At 39.8% G+C, this 25,525-nt stretch overlaps 1 protein-coding gene across 4 annotated transcripts in view; it reads right to left on the bottom strand.

Annotated features, from left to right (window-relative positions):
- The window catches only part of RTN4 (reticulon 4), a 69,494-nt gene extending 44,772 nt beyond the window's left edge, over window positions 1–24,722 (bottom strand). The window contains exons 1-3 of one of the 4 annotated variants that reach the window (XR_009694765.1): window positions 23,882–24,722; window positions 4,430–4,486; window positions 1,311–3,719 (exon numbers count right to left, since the gene is read on the bottom strand). Coding sequence is in view for 3 of the 4 variants with exons in the window: in XM_061155431.1 (XP_061011414.1) it covers window positions 1,311–3,719; window positions 4,430–4,486; window positions 23,882–24,449 (3,034 nt within the window). In the remaining variant the exon portion in view is untranslated. The remainder of the gene's footprint in view (window positions 1–1,310; window positions 3,720–4,429; window positions 4,487–23,881) is intronic. The other 3 variants (XM_061155431.1, XM_061155432.1, XM_061155433.1) reach the window with 3 other exon arrangements.
- Between the last annotated feature and the right edge of the window lie 803 nt (window positions 24,723–25,525).

Genomic DNA, 25,525 nt, shown 5'->3' with positions numbered 1-25,525 from the left:
CGAACTGAGAGAGTAGCCAGATATACACTGGTATATCTGTATATATATACACATGGTAATGTGTAAAACAGACAGCTAATGGGAAGCTACTAGACACCGTGAGGAGCTCAGCTCCATGCTCTGATGACCTAGAGGGGTGGTATAGGGGTGGGCGGGAGGGAGGGAATATATTATACACACAGCTGATTCACAGCAGAAACTAACAGAACACTGTAAAGCAATTAGACTCCAATTAAAAAACACTTTAAAACAGCACCTGCCTTGCACATGAATAATCTACAGATAATATATACTGCTATGTCTAATAAACACTGAACACTTAAAAAAAAACAAAAACTGAGTATTTTCTCCCATTAAACCCACTTTATTTTCTCATGTTTCCAACTCAGTTTCCCATACTGCCATCCATGTATCTGGACATAAAAGGAACCCGGGTTCCCCAGAGTAAGCTTTAACTCCTCCCGTTATCTTCATGTCCGATTCCAATCAAACACTATTACGTCTCTGTGCCCATCCCATTGCCTTAATGTTCATGATCTCCCCTTTCTTTGATTTATAGCAACAAACTGTAAACTGGTCTCTGCCACCAGTACTACCTATCTCCAATGCCTAAGTGTATTCAGTAAATTCACAGTAATCACTACATATTTTTATAGAAAACACATTTAAATTAGGATGCTAAATAAAAACAAATGCACAAATTACACAAATCAGGTATGTGGGAAATGTGGAGTCAAAAGAAAAAAATGAGAATTAGTACTTTCCAGGAGAATTAATAATAGCATACCTCAATGTACACTTCAACAAAATGTCCAATACTCAATATGCTTAACTTTACACCTACTACTGGAATTACTGCATTATATTGTAGTAGTAGAGATAAGTAACAGAAATGTTCTTTCCTTAAGATTTTAAAATGAAGATATTGCTGGGAAAACAAAAGTAAATATATCTGAAAATACTTCATTTTTAATACCTCTTGCTCTTTATGCTATTAGGAAACAATAAAACAAAACAAGAAAGAAATAGATGTTGAAGTCAATTCTAATAAAATTTTGTTCCAGTTCTGTGGTGCAATATAAAAATTACCAACAAATAATTATTGGCAAGTTAAGAGCAAGAGTGAATTATGAGTGCAAGGGGGGTAAAAAAAGCACTAAAACCTTTAACTGAGCCAGGAAAAAGAATTCTTACTAATAGAATTCTTCTATTTAGACCCTATAAACATAACATACTACACAAAAGGTAGCAGAATGTTCTGTAAGTCACAAGCTGGCAAGAAAGCACAAAATAATGTATGGATTGATTACCTGAAGTTTTACTCAGCTCTGCTGAAAATATAGCAGATGGTGATCTTCGCTCTTTTTGTGTATCAGAAGGAAGTTTTTTCTCAGCTTCTTTCACAAGAACTTTGGGTTTTTCTATGCTGCCTACCTCTGCTTGAGCATCCAAAGCAGAAACATCTGGAGGCAGTATGGGCACCTTTGAAACATCACCCCTATCTTTGGAGAACTCATCTGGGACATGAACTTCTTCCTCTTTAGGTTGTATACTCTTGAAAGAAAGGTCATGGGGCAATCCTGCACAAGCCAATGACCCAGCTCCATCCTGGATGTCAGCAATTTCACTTTTGTGGGATACTTCTAGGTCAGTGTATTCCCTGGCTAATGTAGGAGAAGAATCTGCTTTAGAACTGACAAAAGTAGGGAACTCATCTATAATCTCAATTGGAGATGAATCTGAAAATGTTTCACTTTCTCTTAGGTTTGCTTCCTGAGCAATAAATAAGCTATCACTTGAATAAACTGCAGTACTGAGCTCCTCCATCTGCAAAGGGATTTTCTCCTTTTGGGTCAATGCTGAAACTTCATCAGGGGCTAAGGTATCTTTTGTGATGCCTAAACTGGGCTGAAAAGACTCCAAATACGGTTTTCCTCCCTCAGGTGGTGGTGAAGCACTGAGTTTTCCCTTATTTTCATGTCCTGTCATTGACTCAGATGAAATTTCAATGAGATTTTCTTTCACAAGTATTACAGCTTCATCTTGTTTTTGTGGAACTTCGGGTATTGAATCATCACTAAATAAGTCAACTGGTTCAGAATCGGGGGAGGAATCTTCAACTAGCTCAGAATGCTCGGGCACTGGCTGTGCCACTTCTGCTATTTCTGAATAACTAGAGAAATCTGGAGTTGGTTCAGTAGAGATCTTTGTTTCTTTAATTAAATCACATGCAATAGATATATAAGGAGCTTCTGTTTCCTGAACAGCTACACTGATACTTTCAGGCTCTGTGATTTCTTCCTTCATTCCTGATTCTTTTTTTAGTGAGACATTCATGGCCTCCTCATATGGTGGGGGATTTTCAGGCTCAAACTTTATGCTTTCATAATTAACTGAAGGAGGAGTTTCTAATGGGGATGAACTGAGCTGCGCTGCAGAAGCACCAGCACTAGGAACTACAGAATTTAATGGTGCTTCCATGACAATGTCAGGCAAAACCGGTGAAGGAGTAGCTTCAGATTCTTCAAAAGATGGGCAAAGCTGTGTTGCAGGGTAAAGTGACTCCTGCACAGCTTCTGAAGTTTGAACCAGGTCCATTTTTGTTTCAAAGGCAATTTTTGTACCAGTAGCTTCATTCAATTCGCTTTCACATGCTTCCTGAACCAAATCTGGGGTCAGACCTTCAGGCACGTTTGCCACCACTTCCTCGGTCACCTGTGACACATGATCCGCTGTAACGTAATCTGTCTTCGAATCCTGTGCTGCCATAAGGAAAGGGTTTGATGTTTTGGCGCTTGCATTCTTCTCTGTTACAATTTGTGCCTTTTTTTCTTCTATCTTTTTTTCATCTGTCTTATTTTCCGAAGTATGATCTTCCAACAAGGGAAAAATGTTTGTTGAAACATTCTCAGTTGTTGCTGGGTTAAAGGGAGCACACGTGATGTATGCTCCTGAACCACCTTTTATGGCTTCTGGTGTACTGGGAAATGAAGTGTCATCATTACTGCTTTCACTATCTTTTTCATGACTTGTTGGTTCAAGGCTATCTGAAAAACGTTTCTTATCCACTTTATCTTCCCATTTGCTCTCTATATTACCTCCAGCAGCCAAAACATCACTATCTTGCTTGTAAGTATCTTTTACTTCCCATACTCGCTCAAATGGTTTGAAGTCTGCATATTCCTCCCTCATAGAAGCTTCTGCTGCAATTCCCTTTTCATTAAAACTGTCCTTTGTTTTTTCTGGAGACAGAACTCTATCTTCTTTAACTGATTTCATAAGGACTGTAGATAACTCCTGCTGAGTATGAAGGATGTTACGACTAACTAAGTCCTCTTCTTTATCTTTACTCCTTACAACTATTTCGTCCCTAGGATTTGCTACTGTTATGGCAGGTTCTGTTTTTTGAGAGCCACTGAATGATGATTCCATTTCTGAGTATTCCAATTCTGAAAACTCTGTTACATTTCTCTCTACAAATGGATTTTTTGCCTTCTCTGAGAATGCTTTAGAAGTTTCATTTGAAATTTCTGGAAGTGTTCCTTCAGTGGGTAGTACTGCTGGTAAATCACCAAGGTATTCACCTTCTTTAAAAGCAGCAGCTGAGAGAGGAGATAAAGAAGGAAGAGAAGCAGCAGTTTCAAGGAGGACAGATGGAAAATCCTCTTGACCAGCAGAAACAGTGTTACCTGGCTGCTCCTTCAAATCCATAATTTTTTCTGTGACCATGGACAGAAAGGAAAGTTAGAGAATGCCAGTGCTCTGATGCTAATGCTCAGAGTTAATGCAAGTTTTATGACAGATTAAAAAAATAGTGTTAGTAAAGACTTACTGTTAACTAAAATGCTACTAACATTTACTTTATAAATAATAATCAAGTAGACTGAATCATTATTGAAGAAATTAAAGCTATGGTCAAAAAACATGTGCACAGCTATAGAGGCAATTACATGCCATGCAAAGACATCAAGTCTTTGAGAAAAACCTCAAGTAAAATTAACTGAGGAAAACTACTGTTAACTAGTCTTAGAGGAAGAAATGAGAATCTGAAAAGAGAGTCTAGTCTGACTGACAGCACGGGAAGGAAGGGGCACTGAATAATTAAATGCCACAGACTGGCATTCTTTTCTGTGAAAGCCTGTCAGCTATAAGAAAATAAACTGTATCTGGAGGAAATGACTAGTCAATAAGTAAACATAAATCAAGGGTCCAAGAATTCCTTACACATTTCCAATTATTAATCAGCTTTCTGCCCATTTCTCTCTTGGATACAGCATATAAAATGCAAGTTTCAACTTGGTCAGTAGACAAACATTCTTGGAATCATGCTAATTTTTAGTAAATTTAAACTACTAAGCATAGAGTTAACAAAACTAAAAAGTTAAAGTTAGAATACACAGAAGATAAAAGGCTAGCAGAAAGAACTTGCCTGCAGAGGAGTGTATCACAGGCTCAGATGCAGCAGGAAGAGCAAAAAGTGTCTCATCTGAAAAACAAATAGAATATAACCTCAGCAGAAATAAAGACAGAGCTGAAAGGAGACTAAAGAGGAGCAAGCAAGGGGTTCAGTTTGTAATAAATTACACAAAATTTTATCTACGGAGAAAAAGTCAAGATGGAAAGGAAAAAGTAGTACCATTAGTAGTTCCATTAATCCAGATTAAATTATAATTTACAAAATTGATTAAATGATATCCATAGAACCTATCATTTCTCAAGAGGCAATAACATGTTTAAGAAACTTCATGAATCATCATGGCTTTAATACATTAATCTTTTCTTTTTTATTGGTCTATGTTCAATCTAGAACACTTTCAGAAAATCATGCATATTCTCTATTTGTTATTCTAAGTGCTTTACATGATGCAAGAACTCATTTTACTCCTTATAATTCTACTGTTACAGTGTTGTTAATATCCCATTTAAGAGATTAAGAAACTGAGAGACAGACAAATTAAGAAACTCACTCAGTACATAAGTAACAAAGACTCTGGCAATACATAAGTATTAAGACTCCAGAGCGCCCTTTCTTAACCAATATATGCCGTATGTTATAAACTGTGTTTCCCCCCAAATTCATTATGTTGAAGCCCTAAGGTCCAGTGAGTCATGTTTGAAAACGGGGCCTCTCAGAGGTAATGAGGAATACATGAGATCATGAGGGTCGGGCCATGGTCACATGAAGAGGTCATGTAAGCACACAGTGAGAAGGCAGCAACCTATATGCTAAGAAAAGAGGCCTTGAATGAAACCTAACGTGCCCACACTTTGGTCTTAAGACTTCCCAGTCTTCAGAACTGTAAGAATTAACGTTCCCTTGTTTAAGTTACCTACTCTATGGTGTTTTGTTATGGCAGCCCATATACTAATACACTACATATTGGTATATTAACCTTGTACAATGTCATTTTATACCTGCTGGCGGGCAATCTTATGCAAAAGATCCGCGGTTTACACTAGAGAAAGGCCCCTAACAAAAGACAATTTGAAATAGTTTGAGAGATGACAGGAGGTATTTCTTTTGTGTAGAGGACAAAATAAATTTGGACACTTCTACTGGGAAGGACAAGCTAGACAAGCCTGATCAATAGGAAAAAAAAGAAATCAGAGATGTGGCTATCATGAACAAAGACTTTTCTTCCAAGGGTGTTCCTCTCAAAGAATTCAAATTTAAAAACAAATAACATTTAAAAACAAATCCATCCTAGGTATGATACCTAAAGGATTCTTAGGGCTTCCCTAGTGGCTCAGTGGTAAAGAATCCGGCTGCCAACGCAGGCGACACAGACGGGTTCAATACCTGATCTGAGACGATCCCACGTGCTGCAGAGCAACTAAGCCTCTGTGCCACAACTATTGATCCTGTGCCTTAGAGCTGCAACTACTGAACCCGCATGCTGCAACCAGTGAAGCCCACACGCCCAAGAACCCATGCTCCACAGTAGATAAACCAGTGCACCACAACTAGAGTAGCCCCCACTCACCGAAACTAAAGAAAACCCCACACACCAACAATGACCCAGCGCAGTCAAAACAAATAAATAAATAATTTTAAAAAGATATAAGTGCTTCTTAGATTGGTGGTGAGGTGAAATCCATGACAAGCATTTAAAAGTCTCCTATAACCCAGAACCACAGGCTGGACAGGCCACTCACCCAAACCATTGAGACACTTTGCCTTATGAGATTTTATAAAATATATACACATGCGTGGGCTTCCCCGGTGGCTCAACAGTAAAGAATCTGCCTGCAATGCAGGGGCCACAGTTTGATCCCTGGGTTGGGAAGATCCCCTGGAGGAGGGCATGGCAACCCACTCCAGTGTTCTTGCCTGGAGCATCCCAAGGACAGAGGAGACTGGTGGGCTACAGTCCCTAAGGTCATAAAGAGTCAGACATGACTGAAGCGACCTAGCATGCACACACACACATATGCATACACACTTTATTTTTTTACTAATACTTAGCATTTATTTCATGCCTACTGCCAGGCCAAGGACTTTTCATACTTACTTAATCTACACATCAACCCAATGAGAAATATGAGAATTTTTACAGATGACAATCTAGTAGCTTGCTCTAAATTATACAAGAACCTAGGTTTAAAATCCATGCTCCTGCTTCAGTGTACACACTTTTAAAAGATAACTTCTGTAATCTTAGTTAAATTAGTTTCTCATTTGTAAAATAACAATTTGAAAATTCCTTTCGGCTAAGATAATGAATTAAAATGTTGTACAAAACTGAGATTTGGGGGTCAAAGAAAAAAAACAATCACACAGCTGCTCCATCTAAATAAAAGGTAGCAAATTCCTAACAAAATGGTTGTCTTTTTCTTCTAGACAACATAGTTAAAAACCAACTAACTGAGAGACAGTCTATTTGGAAAGTGAACTAGAAACATGTTACGTTAAAATTATAGGGAAAGCAAAATATATCTAAAATTGTGCCAGAAATTTAAAGTATATATATTTTTTCAAAATATATCCTTACTGCTATCCAGAATCACTCTTACAGTAAAAATTATGTTTCTGGCACTTGGTCAAGTAAGAAAGTTTACAAATTGAGAGTTGAAATAGTCACTAAAAAAAATTTTTTTTAAGTCCTCATTTGTAAAATGAGATTCAATCCAAAATTAGCCACAAAACAAGTATTCCATTTCTAAAATGCTTAGGGAAAAAAATCCAGAAGAGATCACTAATATTTGGCCCTGAAGAAGAGAGCTGCTCAGACTCTCACTAAGGCCCACTATGAATCATGGGATCAAACTGCCTGGGTCCAAATCCCAGATCCATCACTTAAATGAACAACTCCGAGAAAGTTATTACTGAGATATTCTGGGCTTCATTTCCTTATATGAATACGACAAATAATAGTAACTACCTCAAAAAGTTGTGAGAGAAGGAAGGGGGAAAAAAGAAACAACTTGCTCAAAGTCACACTGTTAGGACGTCAGAGAGCCGGGATTTGAAAAAGGTCTCTCAAGCTCAAGAGCTTTATCTTCTGAGGGATGTATTTATGCACAAATGCAACTGTTGTAAATTACATATTCCTAGTTGATCAGCCCTGTTAAGTTTGAGCTCCTGAAACAATAAAAATTGTCTCCCAGCAAATACCTTGTAATTATCCAAAATATTTGACTGCTTCTACTTCACAATGTAACATCTATACTATGTAAAACAATCTATAGATTCAATGTAATCTCTATCAAACTATCAATAGCATTTTTCACAGAAGAACAAAAACACTTCAGTTTGTATGGAAACACCAAAGACCCCGAATAGCCAAAGCAATCTTGAGAAAGGAAAACAGAGCTGGAGAAATAAACCTTCCTGACTTCAAACTATATTACAAAGCTACAGTCATTAAGACTGTATGGTATTGACACAAAAACAGAAATATAGCCCAATGGAACAAGATAGAAAGCCCAGAGATAAACCCACGTGCCTATGGGCACCTTATCTTTCACAAAAGAGGCTCAGATATAAAATGGAGAAAAGACAGCTCTTTAATAAGTAGTGCTGAGAAAACTGTACAACAATCTGTAAAAGAATGAAACTAGAACAGTTCCTAACACCATACACACACCAAAAAAAAACACTCAGAACGGATTAAACACTTAAATGTTAGGCCAGAAACTATAAAGCTCTTAAGAGGAAAACACAGGCAATACATTCCCTGAAATAAATCACAGCAAGGTCCTCTATGACCCACCTCTTACAGTAATGGAAATAAAAATAAACAAGTGTGACCTAATTAAACTTAAATGTTTCTGCACAGCAAAGGAAACAATAAACAAGATTAAAAGACAATTCTCAAAATGGGAGAAAATAAGTGCAAATGAAGCAAATGACAAAGGATTAATCTCCAAAAATCACAATATAAAAGCTCAATATCAGAAAAATAAAAACAGCCCAATCAAAAAATGGGCAGAAGACCTAAACAGACATTTCTCCATAGAAGATATACAGATGGCCAATAAATACATGAAAAGATGCTCAACATCACTCATTATTGGAAAAATGCATATCAAAATTATAATTAGGTATCACCTCACACCACTCAGAATGCCCATCATCAAAAAAAATCTACAAATAATAAATGCTGGAGGGGATGTGGAGAGAAGAGAACCCTCCTGCACTGTTGGTGAGAATGTAAAATGATACAGCCATTATGGAGAACAGCAGAAAGATTCCTTAAAAACTAGGAATAAATCTATCACATGACCCAACAATCCCACTCTTGGGCATATACTCTGAGAAAACCACAATTCTAAGACACATGTACCCTAATGTTCATTGCAGCACTATCTACAATAGCCAGGACATGGAAGCAACCTAGATGTCCATCGACAGACAAATGGATAAAGCAGACGGAGTATATGTATACAATGGAATATTACTCAGCCATTAAAAAGAACAAATTTTGAGTTACTTTTAGTGAGCTGGATGAAGCTACAGCCTATTATACAGAGGGAAGTAAGTCAGAAAGAGAATGCTGCTGCAGCTGCTAAGTCACTTCAGTCATATCTGACTCTGTGTGACCCCACAGACAGCAGCCCACCAGGCTCCCCCGTCCCTGGGATTCTCCAGGCAAGAACACTGGAGTGGGTTGCCATTTCCTTCTCCAATGCATGAAAGTGAAAAGTGACAGTGAAGTCGTTCAGTCGGGTCCGACTCTTCGTGACCCCCATGGACTGCAGCCTACCAGGCTCCTCCGTCCATGGGATTTTCCAGGCAAGAGTACTGGAGTGGGGTACCATTGCCTTCTCCACAGAAAGAGAATAACAAATATCATATATTAACACATATATGTGGAAACTAGAAAAATGGTATTCATGAACCTACCTGCAGGGAAGAAATGGAGACACAGATGCAGAAAACGGATTTGTGGACAAAGAGGTGGAAGAAGAGAGTGGGACGAATGGAGAAAGTAGCATCGACATATATACACTATCAAGTGTAAAACTACTGGTGAGAAGTTGCTGTGTATCATAGGGAGCCCGGCTTGGCGCTGTGATGAACCAGAGAGGTGGGACGAGGGGACGGGAGGTTCAGTAGGGAGAAGATATACATATAATTGTGGCTGATTTGAACTGTTGTATGGCAGAAACCAACATAATATTGTAAAACAATTTTCCACTAATTAAAAAATAAGTTAAAAAAGTGAGTCAAAAATAAAAGAATGACAGATTTAAAAAATGAGAAACAAAAAACAAACAAAAAAACCAAAACCTTAGTCATCAATCTCATTTGTACTATGTGAACAGACAGCCAGAGAAATAATGAATATTAGGGACTTAATTATATCCAAACTAAGTAAAAATATAATGGCATATTCAAAAAACAAAAACAAGTTTTCACTAAATAGGCAAAAGGAATCTAGAACTCATCTAATTAAGTCTCTCCCCTACAGCCATCAAAAAGGACAATTCGGTGTATCTTCTTGCTCGAAAAACATTTACGAGCTCCTGGTTATACATTGAATTATACCAAAAACTCTTAGACATATTAAGGCCTGCGTTGAAAAAGTGAAAGTGTTAGTCACTCAGTCGTGTTTGACTCTTTGCGGCCCCAGAGACTGCAGCCCCACCAGGCTCCTCTGTCAATGGAACTCTCCAGGCAAGGATACTGGAGTGAGGAGCCATTCCCTTCCCCAAAGGATCTTCCTGAACCTGGGTCTCCTGCCTCATAGGCAGATTCTTTACTATGTGGGCCACCAGGGAAGCCCCAATTTAACTGTCCAAACTCATCTCAACATGTTATCTACGCTAACCAAACACACCTCTTCCTATTCAAACCCATGTTTCCCTCTCCTGCATACTGAACACTGACATCTAGTAATACATCTAGTAATACTGACATCTAGTAATACTGCATCTAGTAATGCTCAAATTCACCATGTTCAGGCCCACTAACTTTCTAAAATATACTCAACCTGACCTTATTTTTGTTAATCCTCTGCATTTTTACTTACCAAAGCTCAGAGTAACTTACTCAAAGTAACTTATTCAAAGCTTAGTTAATGACAAAGCTAGAAATTTGAAATTTAAACTATAATCAGATATACACTAATTTCCTTATTACCCTCAGTAAAAGGAACAGAATCACTGAATTACTTATAATGACAGTATGAAAGATTTCCAAATGATCTATTCCTCACATAGGCCCTAGTGCTAGATTCTTTTCCTTACCAAAGCCTAAAACTAGAATGTAAGTTTAGATTAACTGCCTCAGGACTACAAACTTTGAATGCTAATTACTTCTACCATACAATAATCAATTTCAAAATTAAAATTCACTAGAGAGATTTCCTTTTTTAAAGCAAATCACTTCTCAAAAAAAGTAAAAATGGCATTATCAATTTTGAATTTGTTACTGGTAAACTGGAAAAACATATACACTATATCACAATCTCTGGAGAAGGGCATGGCAACCCACTCCAGTATTCTTGCCTGGAGAATCCCAAGGACAGAGGAGCCTGGTGGCAGTCCATGGGGTCACAGAGTCAGACATGACTGAAGCAACTTAGCACACATCACAATCTCACCAACATCCACACATTCTTATGCTGAGTGTTTCCCCTGACACATTTATTTCAAAACCAACTGGTCAGTAAAATCATACCTAATTTATAAAACAAGGAAAATAAACTGCATTTTAAAATCATGGAGAACTTCTGCTTCTAGCTATGAGAGTAATTTTATCACACTAGCCCTTCCAACATAAACAGCTATAAAACTGGGCAAAATATATGAAGCAACTGTCCCGAGACACTGGGCCACAGGCAGCACAGGAGTATAATTCCTAAGAAGAGGGAGCGCACCAGCCGAGTGCCCTGGCTTTCTGAAGGCACTTTCTGTCAACAGCACATGGGAGAGCTGCCCAAGGATACTGCACTCTTGCTGAGCAGAGGAAGCTGTTGAGTTGTCTGGAATTTGAGGAGCAGGGTGACATCCAAAGGAAAGCTCCCAAGAAAAGGAGCTCCAGAAATCTAGACAGATGCTCCCTTTAAACCTTTGGCTGAATACAATGCTGCACATACACATCACAAGACTTACCAAGACCCAGCAGACTAATCTATGATCAAGTTGTGAACTCAGTGGATATTCTGGAGATCAGACTGTGCTGTAAGACCTGACCTAAAAGTGTTGGCCAGTCAGAGTGGAGAGAGTTCATGAACATCCCAAACATAAAAATAAGATTCCAGAAAAGGTACACCTTAAGAGTGGGACTACGTAACCCTAAAGTAAGGGATACTGCTCTAGGTCAAGTCAGAAAATACGGCTCATGGGCCAAAGCTGTACTGGAAAAAGTCCATTCATGTGTCGTTTTGCCTATGGCTACTTCTGCACTTTAAGGGCAAAGAGTAGTTAGATAGAACCTGGATGACCTGCAAGCCTAAAATATTTACTACTTTGCCCTTAAAGAAAAAGTAAGTCACTGCTCTAGACCCACACAAATTTTAAAATCAAGACTTGAAATGATCAAAGTGATTTCTCAGCAAACCAACTGTCTGCCAAAATGAAACTCTCACCATATCCATGACAAGCAGTATAAAATAATTATTGGACAAGAAAAGAAGCCAGAAAATATGAGAATAAGGAAAAACAGCCAATGTAAACAAAAAGAAGTAGTGTAAATGTTGGATTAATGAATATTAATTGGAAATTAAAATAGCTTTCAAAAATTCCCAAATATGTACAGTAAAAGACAAACATAATGAGTGAACAGAGAATCTTGATAGAAAAACACAGACTAGAAAAAGAACCAAATGGAAAAGCTATAACTGAAAATTACATTAATCTAAAGAAAACTTCATAAGATGAGCTTAAAAGCAGATTGGACAATGAAGAAGATAAGATCAATAAATTTAAACAAAGAGTAACAGAAACTATCCAAACTGAAGCACAGTATGAAGAACAAAAAGCTGGGGGGAATAAATGAACAGTCTCAATAACTGGTGAGATAATCAAGCAGTTAAAGTATATGTAAAATGGAGTCCCCCCAAAAGACAATAGTATAGGGGGAAAAATTACGATTATAATGGCCTAAAATTTGACAATCATGACAGAAAATACCAGCCACCGAAGCTCAATGAACTACAAGCAGGATAAACACAAAACCAGAAAGAGATAACCGTGGAGATCAAATTACTGAAAACCAAAAACAGAAAAATCTTAAAAACAAAGGGAAAGGACAGGCAAACAATATTAAGAATGACCTGACTTCTCAATTGGAAACAATGTAACCCAAAAGATAATAGAACATTCTTTAAAATGATGAAGAAAAAAAAATGAAAACCTAGTGAATTGAGTGCAGTCAACCCTTTGTTGTTGTTCAGTCACTAAGTCATGTCAGACTCTTTGTGACCCCATGGACTGGAGCACGCCAGGCTTCCTTGTCCTTCACTATCTCCCAGAGTTTGCTTAAACTCACTTCCACTGATTTAGTGATGCTATCCAAACCCTCTCTTCTCTGTCACTCCCTTCTCCTGAGCTCCATCTTTTCCCAGCACCAGGGTCTCTTCCAATGAGTCTTTCACATCAGGTGGCCAAAGTATTGAAGCTTCAGCATCAGTCCTTCCAATGAATATTCAGGGTTAATTTCCTTTAGGATTGACTGGTCTGATCTCCCTGCAGTCCAAAGGACTCTCAAGAGTCTTCTCCAGCACCACAATTTGAAAGCACCAAATCATGGGCGCTCAGTCTTCTTTATGGTCCAACTCTCAGATCCACACATGACTACTGGAAAAATCACAGCTTGGACTATAGGGATCCTTGTTGGCAAAGTGATGTCTCTCTGCTTTTTAATATGCTGTCTAGGTTTGTCATAGCTTTCCTTCCAAGGAGCAAGCTGCAGTCACCATCCTCAGTGATTTTGGAGCCCAAGAAAATAAAATTTGTCATTGTTTCCACTTTTCCCCCTTCTATGTGCCATGAAGTGATGGGACCAGATGCCATGATCTTAGCTTTCTGAATACTGAGTTTTTAAGCCAGCTTTTTCACTCTCCTCTCTCACCCTCATCAAGAGGCTCTTTAGTTTCTCTTCACTTTCTGCCATAGAGGGGTTATCATCTGCCTATCTGAGATTGTTGGTATCTCTCCCTGCAATCTTGATTCCACGTTGTGATTCATCCAGCCTGGCATTTCACATAAAGCTAAATAAGCAAGTGACAATACACAGCCTTGACATACTCCTTTCCCAGTTCTGAACCACTGATTCCTTAATTTGCCAGTCTACTCACTAAATTGATAAACCTAAAGTCAGTACTTACAGAACTGGGCAAGTGCAGAGGAACCAAACATTCCAGTCCCCCAACATACTGAATACACTATCAGGTGAGGTCAAACAAAGCACCCCTATGCCATCTTGTTTCAGCTCCCATACAGTAAACAAGTATTCTTTTAGCAGTCTATTCAGTGCCCCCACTGTTTACATTTCTATGCTTTTTGTTGGTGACTCTGATGTGGCCCTAAGCATAGTGCTAAAGTACTATCTCGTGTTCTTAAGAGCAAGAAGTTATGATGTACCTTACAGAGGAAACACATGATTTAGATAAGGTTCATTCAGACATGAGTTATTGTACTCTTAGCCATGAGTTCAATGTTAATGAGTCTACAATGTATATTAAATAATGTGTTTCTTTAAATAGAAACACACCTAAAATAAAGTTATCATTAACAAAAACACTACGATTAAAGGTTCACAGGAACCTAACCCTGTATTTCCCCAAGCGACAATGATTCAGTCAGTATCTGCTAATTCAGTATCTTCTGTGATTTTATAGATCATAATTATTACAAACAATAAAATTAACTGTAATCTTCAAAAAAATCCTTCAAAAGTAAAGATGAATTAAGACATTAGAGATAAAAGATGAAAACAAAAACTGAAAGATTTCATCACCAAGGAACCGGAACAACAAGGAATGTTAAATGAAGGTCTTCAGAAAGAAGGAAAAAAGATACCATATAGAAACTCAAATCTTCATAAAGGAATGAAGAAAGGCAGAAATGGTAAATATATGAGTAGATACAAAATAGTCTCACTTCCTAATTTCCTTAAAGAAATGGTAAATACATGAGTAAATATAAAGTATCCTCATATCTTAATTTCTTTCAAGAATAACTGATTTTTGAAGCTTGTGTGACTACAATATGCTGCTGCTAAGTCACTTCAGTCGTGTCCGATTCTGTGCGACCCCATAGACAGGAGCCCACCAGGCTCTCCTGTCCCTGGGATTCTCCAGGCAGGAATACAATATAGAAAGAATTAAAATGACAATGACAATAAAAGCACTAAGGATGGAAAGAATATACAGAAGTACCAAAAAAAAAAAAAAAAGCAGATGGAACTAAGAGAAAAGAGACTTATATGAGCTATACTAATAATTACATTGAATGTAGTAAACTGCTCCAATTAAAAGGCAGAGGTTTTCAGACTAGATGAAAACCCTACTACATGCCACTTACAGGACACACACTTTAAATATAAAAACACAGGAAGGTTAAAAGTAAAAGGATGTGAAAGGATATACGATCCAAGTACTTATCCTATAAAATCTAGAATGGCGATATTAATGTCAAGTGAAACAGATTCAAACAAAAAAAGTATTATCTTGAGATTACCAGAGGTAAACAGGAGCATTTGATAATGATAAAAGAGCAATAAGACATATGCTAAATAGATATATAACAACACTAAAGGTTACACGGGAAAGGTGTAATGGAAAATCATGAAGCAAAAACTAAAGGGAAACAAGGACAAATCTACAAAACTTTATTTAAAATTTTTAACACTCAACTCTCAGTTAACTGATAGACTAGACACACATGCACATACACACATTCTATAAACAAGGATAGAGATGGTTTAGACAACACCCCAATAAACTGACTTCATTATAGAGCACTACAACCAATAACAGAATACACATTCTGCTCCAGTACACACAGAACATACACCAAGATAAACCATTTCCTGGTCTACAAAGTAAATCTCAATACATTTAAAAGGACTGAAATCATGCAGTACATGTTCTCCGACCCATGAATTAAGCTGGAATCAATAAAACAGAAAAATTCTGGCAAACCCCTCAAATGTCTGGAAATTAAACACACAATTCTAAATAGCTGATGGATCAAAGAATGTATCACAGGAAAAATTAAAGAATAATTTAAATCAAATGATAATGGAAATCTGCAGAATACAGCTAAAGTAATGCTTAGAAAGAAGTTTATAGCTCTAAATGCTCTTAGAAAAAAAGGGTTAAAGTTTAAAGCTTCCACCAAAGGAAATTAGGAAAAGAAAAAGTAGATCCAAATAAACAATAGAAAATAAATAAAATAACAGCAGAAACCAATGATATAGGGAACATGCAAACTAAAGAGAAAAGGCAATGAAACCAAAAGTTGGTATGTTGAAAAGATTAATAGAATTGATAATCCCTAAAATAATTAAGAAAAAGAGAGGCAAATACATATTGGAAACAAAAGAGGGACTAGCTCTATAACTTTTAAAAAGGTAAGAGGTTACACAAACAAGTCTATGCCAATAAATTAGACAACTTAGGTTGAGTGGACAAATTCCTTGATGTTCCCTCATAAAGATGAAATAGTCAAGTTTCTTGCAAAGCACACATTTACAAAACTGACACAAGCTGAAATAGAAAATCTGAACAGCCCTATATCACATTAAAATAGTATACCTGTAATTTAAAACCTTCTCCACACAGAGAACTCCAAGGCCAGATAGCTTCACTGTGTGTGTGTTCTCAGTTGCTTCAGCTGTGATTCTTTGCCATCCTATGACTTTAGCCTGCCAGGCTTCTCTGTCTGTGGGATTCTCCAGACAAGAATACTGGAGTGAGTTGCCATTTCCTCCTCCTGGGGATCTTCCCAACCCAGGGATCTCTTGCATTGCAAGTGGATTCTTTACCCACTTATCCACCTAGGAAGCCCCATCACTAATAAATTCTATAAACATTGAAGGATGCTTACACAAACTTTTTCAGCATATTAAGGAAGAGGAAGCACTTCCCAAAATGTTTCATAGATTTATGCACTAATACCAAAACCAGAAAGAATTATTACAAGAAAATAAAAAATACCGAAGAATAAGGACTTCCCTGGTGTTCCAGTGGCTAAGACTACAAGTTCCCAATGAACTCCCAGGAGCATAGGTTTGATCCCTGGTCAGGGAACCAGATTCCACAGGCTGCAACTACAGATCCTGCATGTTGCAACAAAGACCCAGCTCAGCCAAATCAACTAATCAGTCACACTCACACTCTCACACACACACACGAAAAAAAGAAACAAAGCTATTTTTTAAAAAATAGAGAAAAATATTCCTTACATAAGCCATGCAAAATTGTTAGCAAAATATCAGCTAACTGAATTCAGAACTTGGTAGAAGAATAAAACTCTGAATTTAATAATGATGTTAATTAGTTGAGACTGAGAAGTTCTAAAGACTATTTGTGAAAGGGACATGATAGGTTTAAATGTACTTAATAACTCCCTTAGAACAAAGATGAACAGAATTTTAAACAAGTAAATTCCCTCTGAGACCAAAGACTCTAGTAGATTTTTTAAAAATCATTAATGCTTTAGGTCAGCTTCACCTAGGGCTGTCAGTATACTAAGATAAATAAATTTAATAATGGTGCCTTTCAATTATGAAGTTTATAAGTCAATCTATAAAGTTCAGGAGGAAAAAAATGAGCTTTTTCTCTCTTTTCACAAAAGTAGCTGACAGGTTTGTAAATATATGATTGTTCCTACAGTAAAACCAACAGGAGTCCTCTGGTTTTAAGACAGCAGAAAATACTTCACAGGAAGGGGCTTGTTATTCTTTCCTTATCTGCCACATGTACCTCTCATAACTACAGTCTCTACTCATCTTTCAGTCTCCACACTCAGCCCTAAACCTGGTTTTTAAAAGGCGTATGCTAACTTTCCTTATATTGAACTCCCAAGAGACCACCAATATGACCAGCCTGCTGCCAAATCTGTTTGAACTAAACTTTATAAGCCGCCTTCGTCTATCGTACTAAGAACAAGTCATTAAAGAAGTAATTTTTAGAGAGCCACATAAGGATTCAGAGTCTGCTGAAAAGATAATCCAATCTTTAGCAGCTACAGCTCCTACTACAGGAGTAGGAGTAACACCTACTATACTACCGTTTGGCATTATCTACCAACATTTTCAATGCTTATCCCCTTTGAATCAGTAATTCCACTTACATGAATTTATTCTGTAACACATAACAGCATGTATTTGCAAATAAGTATATATAAAGGTGTTCACAACAATGTTATTTATAACGGAAAAAGCTGAAAAATAACCTAATTAACTATCAATAAGAGACTGGTTAAATAAAAGAGTACATCCATATACCTTGCATTTTTAAATAAATTAATGCTTTAATTCGTAAGACAGGATTTTTTTTTTTTTCTTTTTGGCCACACCACAATGCGGAACTTCCCCGACCAGGGACTGAACATGTGCCCCCTGCAGTGGAAGCACAGCCTTAACCACTGGACAACCAGGAAAGTACCGAGACTTGGGACTTTTATTTGAGAGAAAATATTTCAGTACTTCTAGAGCCACACAAAATACAGATCAGGATTCATCTGTAACATTAGTTCAACAAAAACCTGACTGCCTATGCCACATCTAAGGGATTGTGCTCAGCAATGGAGAGATAATGCATGTAGTCCTTTCCCTCAAGGTAAAAAGGTAATACAGTCCCTTTCCTCAAGGAGCATATAGTCTGGGGAACAGAAATGAGTGAACATACCATTCTCATATATATAGTATGGTGAGGTAAGAATAGAATGGTATGGGAATGCATGAGTAATCACCATTCCAAGAAACAAAAAACCATTAGTTTAAATGTGAGATTATCAATTCCTCCTTTAGAGCTGAAAGGATGAGGCCTTCAGTCTGAGAAAACTCCAGCATCAGTAGAGCTGGGTCCTCCCACAGTGCATGCCTATGTCCTACATTCGCTAGCCAAAAAGGTCACATTCACCCACTTAAACACTGGTGATGAATTATGGTTCTGCTCTTACAGTTCCCATCTCTGGGGCTGTCAGCCCCCGAGGATCCTTCTATGGTCTATATTTAGAAACAGGAATAAAAATTCTCAAATACACTATAAGAACAGTGTATCTACCAACATTTGCTTCTACTTTGAGGTCCCAGAGAAAAAATGAAGAAATATCATCCATTTGGTTGGTACTTTTATCCTGGGCTAGCAAAGGACCTTTAAAATGTGCCATTTAAATTAGGGCTTTGCAACAGCAATGTTTCAAATAATCTGTTTTTAAGTATACTATGAAATAACTACACATAATACAGAGCCAATTACTAGACAATAGGTGTGTGCGTGCTAAGTCACTTCAGTCACGTCGGACCTCTTTGCCACCCTATTGTACCCTGCCAGGCTCCTCTGTCCATGGGATTCTCCAGACAAGAATACTGGAGTGGGTTGTCATGCCCTCCTCCAGGGGATCTTCCCCACCCAGGGATCAAACCTGAGTCTCTTACGGCTCCTGCAATAGCAGGCGGTCCTTCACCGCTACCACCACCTGGGAAGCAAGCTCTCACAGATAACATAGTAATCTTCCAAGTTTACAGAAATAGTGTTAAGATACCATGTTTCTAAATGTTATTTCACATAATTAGATATTTATTAAAGGTTCAACATAACTACATCACTTCATTTTAAAAAGGATTTGAGGAAGCTTGTTAGTTACTAATAAGAACTATAAATTTGACACTGAGCTTCCTAGGAACCAATCTGAAAAGTAACTCACTTTATCCATAAGTCAGAAATGACTTAGCAACTAAACAACAAGAAGCAGCAGCACACCACCTGTTCCCAACTTTCATTCCTAGTCAGAAAATTAGAAATGGTTAACAAGAGAATTATTCAGAACCTCTATATTCATCAGTTCCATTCCTTGTTAACATTTTCTAGATACAAATGAAGAAGGGAGGATGGGAAATGGATTTTGGCATAACATCTCTTTCTTTGGTGACAACTACTTCCTGGGAATGTCACATCACTGTTTACTTGAACTTTATGTTAAAGACTAATATTTTTCGTTTTTAAAAAATTTATTTATTTATTTGTTTTACTTTACAATATTGTATTGGTTTTGCCATACATTGACTTGAATCCACCATGGATGTACATGTGTTCCCCATCTTGAACAACCCTCCCACCTCCCTCCCCATCCCATCCCTCTGGGTCATCCCCGTGCACCAGCCCCAAGCACCCTGTCTCATGCATCGAACCTGGACTGGCGATTCGTTTCACATATGATAATTTACATGTTTCAATACATCTGTGTCTCTTTTGCTATCTCACATATAGGGTTATTGTTACCATCTTTCTAAATTCCATATATATGTGTCAGTATACTGTATTGGTGTTTTTCTTTCTGACTTACTTCACTCTGTATAATAGGCTCCAGTTTCATCCACCTATTAGAACTGACTCAAATTCATTCTTTTTAATGGCTGAGTAATATTCCATTGTGTATATGTACCACAGCTTTTTTATCCATTCATCTGCTGATGGACATCTAGGTTGCTTCATGTCCTGGCAATTATAAACAGTGCTGCGATGAACATTGGGGTACATGTCTCTCTCAATTCTGGCTTCCTGTGTGTATGCCCAGCACTGGGATTGCTGGGTAAAGACTAATATTTAAACTATATGTCACTCAGAATCTTTTAACACTTCTACCGTGTGCTTCTATGCTGATATAATAATAAATGACTGTAAAAATAACTAATAATTTTTAATCCTTAAGCCATATAATGAGCAATATTATACTATACTTATGAGCAATATCCAATTCTATACAAATTTCCATTTCAACAACTTTGGATAGTCTCTGAAATTGATTTAAAAACCACCAACATTCTATTCTTTGTATCCATGGCCTCCAAGCCCTATCAGTTCTCTTTCATAAAACTTCTTCTTAACCTAACTATAAAAACAGAGATTCAGAGCCAAAAACTCATCCTTCCTAGAGTTTCTTATATTCCTCCCTATATTCCATTTCCACTGAATGAACTAGTTCAGGCTCTACTCACCTCTCTCAGAACTGCTGCAAAAGATTTCTAAATAGTTTCCATTTTTCTTTCCAACCTATCTTGAAAATTGCCACCAATTCACTTTCCTAACACTGCTTTCATTATTCCATGCCTCAGTTCAATCCTTTTTGATGGCTTCCCAATGCTGAAAGCAATAATTCAGGAAAAGGATGATAAATAATGAAATAACATATTTTGGAAACAAAAACAAAAACATTTTTTGCCTCGTAATTTAAACTGCCAAGTGCAAGGGCAACTGTGGATGGCAGAACAGGAATAAAAGCAGGATGATAAAACCCTAAATCCTTAATTTGGCATTCGACACCCTTCAGAATCCAGATCTACCACACATTTTACAGGATTAAAGAACATGTCCAGAGACCAGCTCAACGCCATCCTTAATGAATGGTTTACATTTCTCAACTCAAACTTCTATCCAGTTTCCCTTGCATATTCTCAAAGCCTAGGTTAAACAACCATCATTTTAACCTGAAGCCAATGTTTCTCCATGAAAAACAGTCAGCAGGGGAGAGACCTCAGTCGCACTTCAGTTACTGCACTGCAATGGGGATGTTCCAAGTACTGATACAACAGCAGACAGCAAAATTACAATTTCTCAAATAAGGGAAATCAGCATTTACTCAAGAAGAGGTTAAACAACGATATGAAATACACAAGTGTCAGGGATCTACCATATGCAGTAACATAAACCGTCCTCCAGTCAGACTGATCTGTTTCTAACCACGCTCTGCACATTTCTCACCTGTCTTTACTCACGTCCATCCTTTTAGTTTCTCTCAATCTTCAAAAGTGTATTTCTGCTCCAAAACCCCAATATAATTAAGGAGCACATTTCTAAAATAAACAATCTTTCAAAAAGCGAAATTTTTTACCATAGCCTATTAGAGACCTCAAATGACCTAAGTGTAGTCTACCACCCCACCCTCACCTTAACACCCACCACTCTCTACTTGGCTTTCTCACTAGTCTTCTCACACATACATTACTGCCTCAGGGCTTTTGCCTCCCAGAAGCTTCTTGGAAATTTTTTTATATCTGCAGCTTAAATCTCACCTCCTCAGAAAGCCTTTCTCAGTGCCACCCTATCTAAAAAGATTCCCACACATCTCACTCATTTTCCACAACATCATCCTTCCTATGCTGCTCATAACACTTAACACTATTCTCAGTTCCTTAATCAGGTGTTTATCATCTGACTCCCCTCATGGGGAACACATCTGTCTTGCTGATTGCTCTATCTTCCTAGCCTAGAATAGTGCCTCTTTGTAGATAATCAATAACCAGCTGCAGGAAAGAACTGTTAAGAAAGCCAGACTCAGTGACATGGTTTAACTATCTGTGACCATAATCACAATGTTCCTTTATGTCCTAAAGTAACTAAAGTTTCTAGATAAGCAAGATCAATACAGTATTAGGAAGCCATGTAAAGATAGAATCGCTAAGTGACGCAATATTCTCTCTCCTTTGTCTTCCAAAGTTAGTATTCCAAAAGTCAAAATACAGAAAGAATGCTGTCACCTACTGACTCTCCAAGATTCAAAGAACAGAACTCTTTTGTTTCCACGTAGGAATACAATATGAAAAATTAGTTTGCTTTTCTTAATCATTAAATTTATCATTTGTAAATGTCTTATTACTTGATATTTTTCCACCTCACTTTAGTTTCTTGAAAATGTGTTTTTACTGATAAAAAGGAAAACCTGAGTTACTTCTCACATTCTAATTATCTGTAGTGTAGTGATTAATGTTTTGAGTAATGCTCTGGGGAATGTCAGTATCACTACTGACTTATTTTTTTCCTTGTGGAGCAAGAGTGAATTGAAGAAAAAAAATTCTTCCACGATCTCCCACTGAATATCTTTTGCTAGAAAAACAATCGTTTCTAAAATCCTACAAGGCTATGACAATTTCTCACCAGGCTGTTACACTACCTGATTCTTGATCTCTGCCTTTGTACACATAATGGTCCTACTACTAGTGGAACGCTTTCTGTCCCCAAATTAACAAGCTACTTGTTAATAAGTTAATTAACGTGTCTAATAGGATGAATTCTCAACCTCTAACAAACTTTTTTCTCTTCCAGAATAAACAGTTTCCCAAAATTAAAAGGATAATAAAACAATTTTTCCTAATAATAGTAATAACAAACAATCAGGTGCTGGTAAATTAAAAGATTTGAAAACTATTTACGGACAATGCAAATCCGTCTCTGCAGCCCTAAAATATATTACTTATACAAAACAGTATTTCTAACCAACAGATGAAAACGTTTGTCTCAAAACATTTCATGAAGTCCCATGGTAAATCTACCACAAGTTCAACTGTCCTCTTCCCGCCAGGGAATCCACAGGTTTCCCCTTCTTTGGGAACGTCAACCATTTTGCCTTTTCCTTTTATCTCTACGATTCAATTACGATGCATTAAGAAGCTAAACCTGTGCATCCTGACAGCTATTCCCCTCCTTCTGCGGCAGAGCTCCCGGCAGAACTGCGCCCCCTTGGAACATGGTGCCCAGGTCCCATTTCCCCGGCTCCGTTAAGCTGGTGGTAAATAGCCACATCACAACCCGGGTAAACTGGGCGGTGGCAGGACCTCGCCAAAACTCCGCTCCCCAATTCTCCACGCGTCACACCACTGGAGGCGCTCTCCCTTCACTGCAGTCAGGTCAATGTGGACGTTTTCCACTGGACCGGCTCCCCACGAGCGCGGGGCTGGGGAGGGGGATCAAGAGCATGGGGCCACCCAAGCCAAGGAATGGGTGAGGAGAGGGGCCAGGGCTGAATGCAGGCAAAGACCAGAAAGAAACTGCGTCTTTTCCCCAGGAGCAACCTAGTCGGGCAGACAAAAGATTAGGGCGCCAAGGCCTTTCCATCCTCACCCCGGAACCAAGGCAGCCTGATGAATCCACACCCCTAGTTCCCTCATTACAGACCCAGCTCCTGCCAGGGGTGGGTTCCTAACTTCCCCGACCCGGTGGAGTAGCGAGCAGGCAGAACACCCCGGGAGAGGTCGGGGCGCACGTGCTCCCCGATACCCAGACGGACAATAAAGAGTAAGCCCGGGCTTCCTCTGCCGCCCCACCCTGCTCCCCGCGGCTCCCACCAGCGGGGGCGCCTTCGCCCAAGGATCTGCAGACAAAGCCCCCTCCGGGTGGAGAGAAGGGCAGGGTCCAGGCTTTAAGGGCTGCGCACAAAAGAGGGAGGGGCGCGAGGGGCGGCGCGAGGAGGAGGGCGCGGCACTCACCCACTGAGCCCGAGGAGCCCCTGCGTTTGGGCGCGGCCGGCGTGGAGGGGGGCGCGGCGGGGGCTGGGGCAGCCGGGGTCCACGCGGGCTCGGCCTGAGGGCTCACGTCGGCCGGTGGAGGAGGCGGAGGCCGGGCCGGAGGCTCCTCGTCCTCAGAGAGCTTGGAGGGCGAGTCTGCTGTAATGGAGGGTGGGGAGGGCGCGGGCACCGCCGACGACACGGGGCTCGGGTCCCAAGACGGCTGCCGCTCCGGAGCGGCTAGGGGCGCGGCCGGCAGGGGCCCCCGGGGCGCCGGGGGCACGAAATCATTGCCGAAGTCCAGCAGGGGCGCACTAGCCGGGGTGGCGGCGGCGGTGGCCACCGGGGCCGCCGACAGCGCGGCGGCGGGCTTCCTCTCTAGCACCTCCAGCTCCTCCAGGTCCTCGTCCTCGTCCTCGTCTTCCTCCTCCTCCTCCTCTTCCTCTTCTTCCTCCGGCTCCTTCACGAACTGGTACTTGAACGCGGGCTGAGGCCGAGGCGGGCTGTCCGAGGACGAGGAGACCAGAGGCGACTGGTCCATGTCTTCCATGGCTGGCAGGTCGGAGGTGATGCTGCCAGCTGCTGCGTCCGCGGGAGAAGCTTCTTCTCAGAGCCGCGGGCGGTTGTGGGGGGTGGGGAGGACTGAGAGGGGCAGGGCCCAACGAGCCGAGGGACCTGCAGTGGCGACGGCTCCCGGAACAATGAGACTGCTCCTCCAGCCTCCGCGCCCGTGATGCGCCACCCGCCCCGTCCCCAGTTGCCGCCGCCGCCGCCGCCCAGATGAGGGAAGGAGAGAGGCCAGCCGACGCTCCGCCCAGTTTGGCGTGACTCACCCTCCCAGCCAGGGAGAGGCAGGCACTAACGCGGGAGGAGCGAGCCAATCGGCGAAGAAATAGAGTTGACGGGCAACCAGTCGGCCCAACAGAAAAGGAAAAAGACGAAAGTGGGTGGGTCTCACTGCACTTCCTCTCTCTTACCGGCCCGGGCGGGTTCGATGGGCGGGGTTTGGAGCCGGGAACCCCCACCGACTGCCTAGGGTAGTTGCGGGTCCGGCTGGGGTCTTGGTCTTGGCCTTGGCAAGTTGGAGTATGTGTGTTTACTGCAGTGGGGAAACGAACCCGCTCCCTCCGAGCCCTGAGGGGTCGGAGACGTTCCTGGCACGCCACCGGAAGGGCGTTATCTTGGAGACTGGGAGTGGAAACTTTCCTCCCAGGAAAGGAAAAAACCCAGAGCGCAGAAAGGTTCTGAATAACGGTACTGTGGAGTAGGCCTTAAGGATTGAAGCAAATATTAAATTTTAGATTTCGAAATAAAAAATTGTTTTCTTTCAAACGTAAATTCCCAAACCACCTTATCACCTTAAGGTGGTGATGGGCACCACCTTAAAAGAAAAAATAATATTTTTTACAGGTTTAAAGTCACTCCCAGTCTTAACTGCAGACCCTGGATGAGGTAGGCAAAACGACTGGGCTAGACGATGATGATGAAAGTCTGTACTTCTTCAAAGAGGGCTTTGGGATCTGCCCGCTGCTGGACTTAATTGGTAGAAGGATGAGTCACCCAAAAGAGGGAGGGGAGAGAGGAAAGTGGAAAGAGAAGGATGCCTTGGAAGGCAAATTTGATTCA

The sequence above is a fragment of the Dama dama genome, chromosome 11, assembly GCF_033118175.1.
Source record: "Dama dama isolate Ldn47 chromosome 11, ASM3311817v1, whole genome shotgun sequence".
NCBI lineage: Eukaryota > Metazoa > Chordata > Mammalia > Artiodactyla > Cervidae > Dama > Dama dama.
Note: the sequence above shows the minus strand (reverse complement) of the source record. Positions and strands in the feature narration are given on the sequence as shown.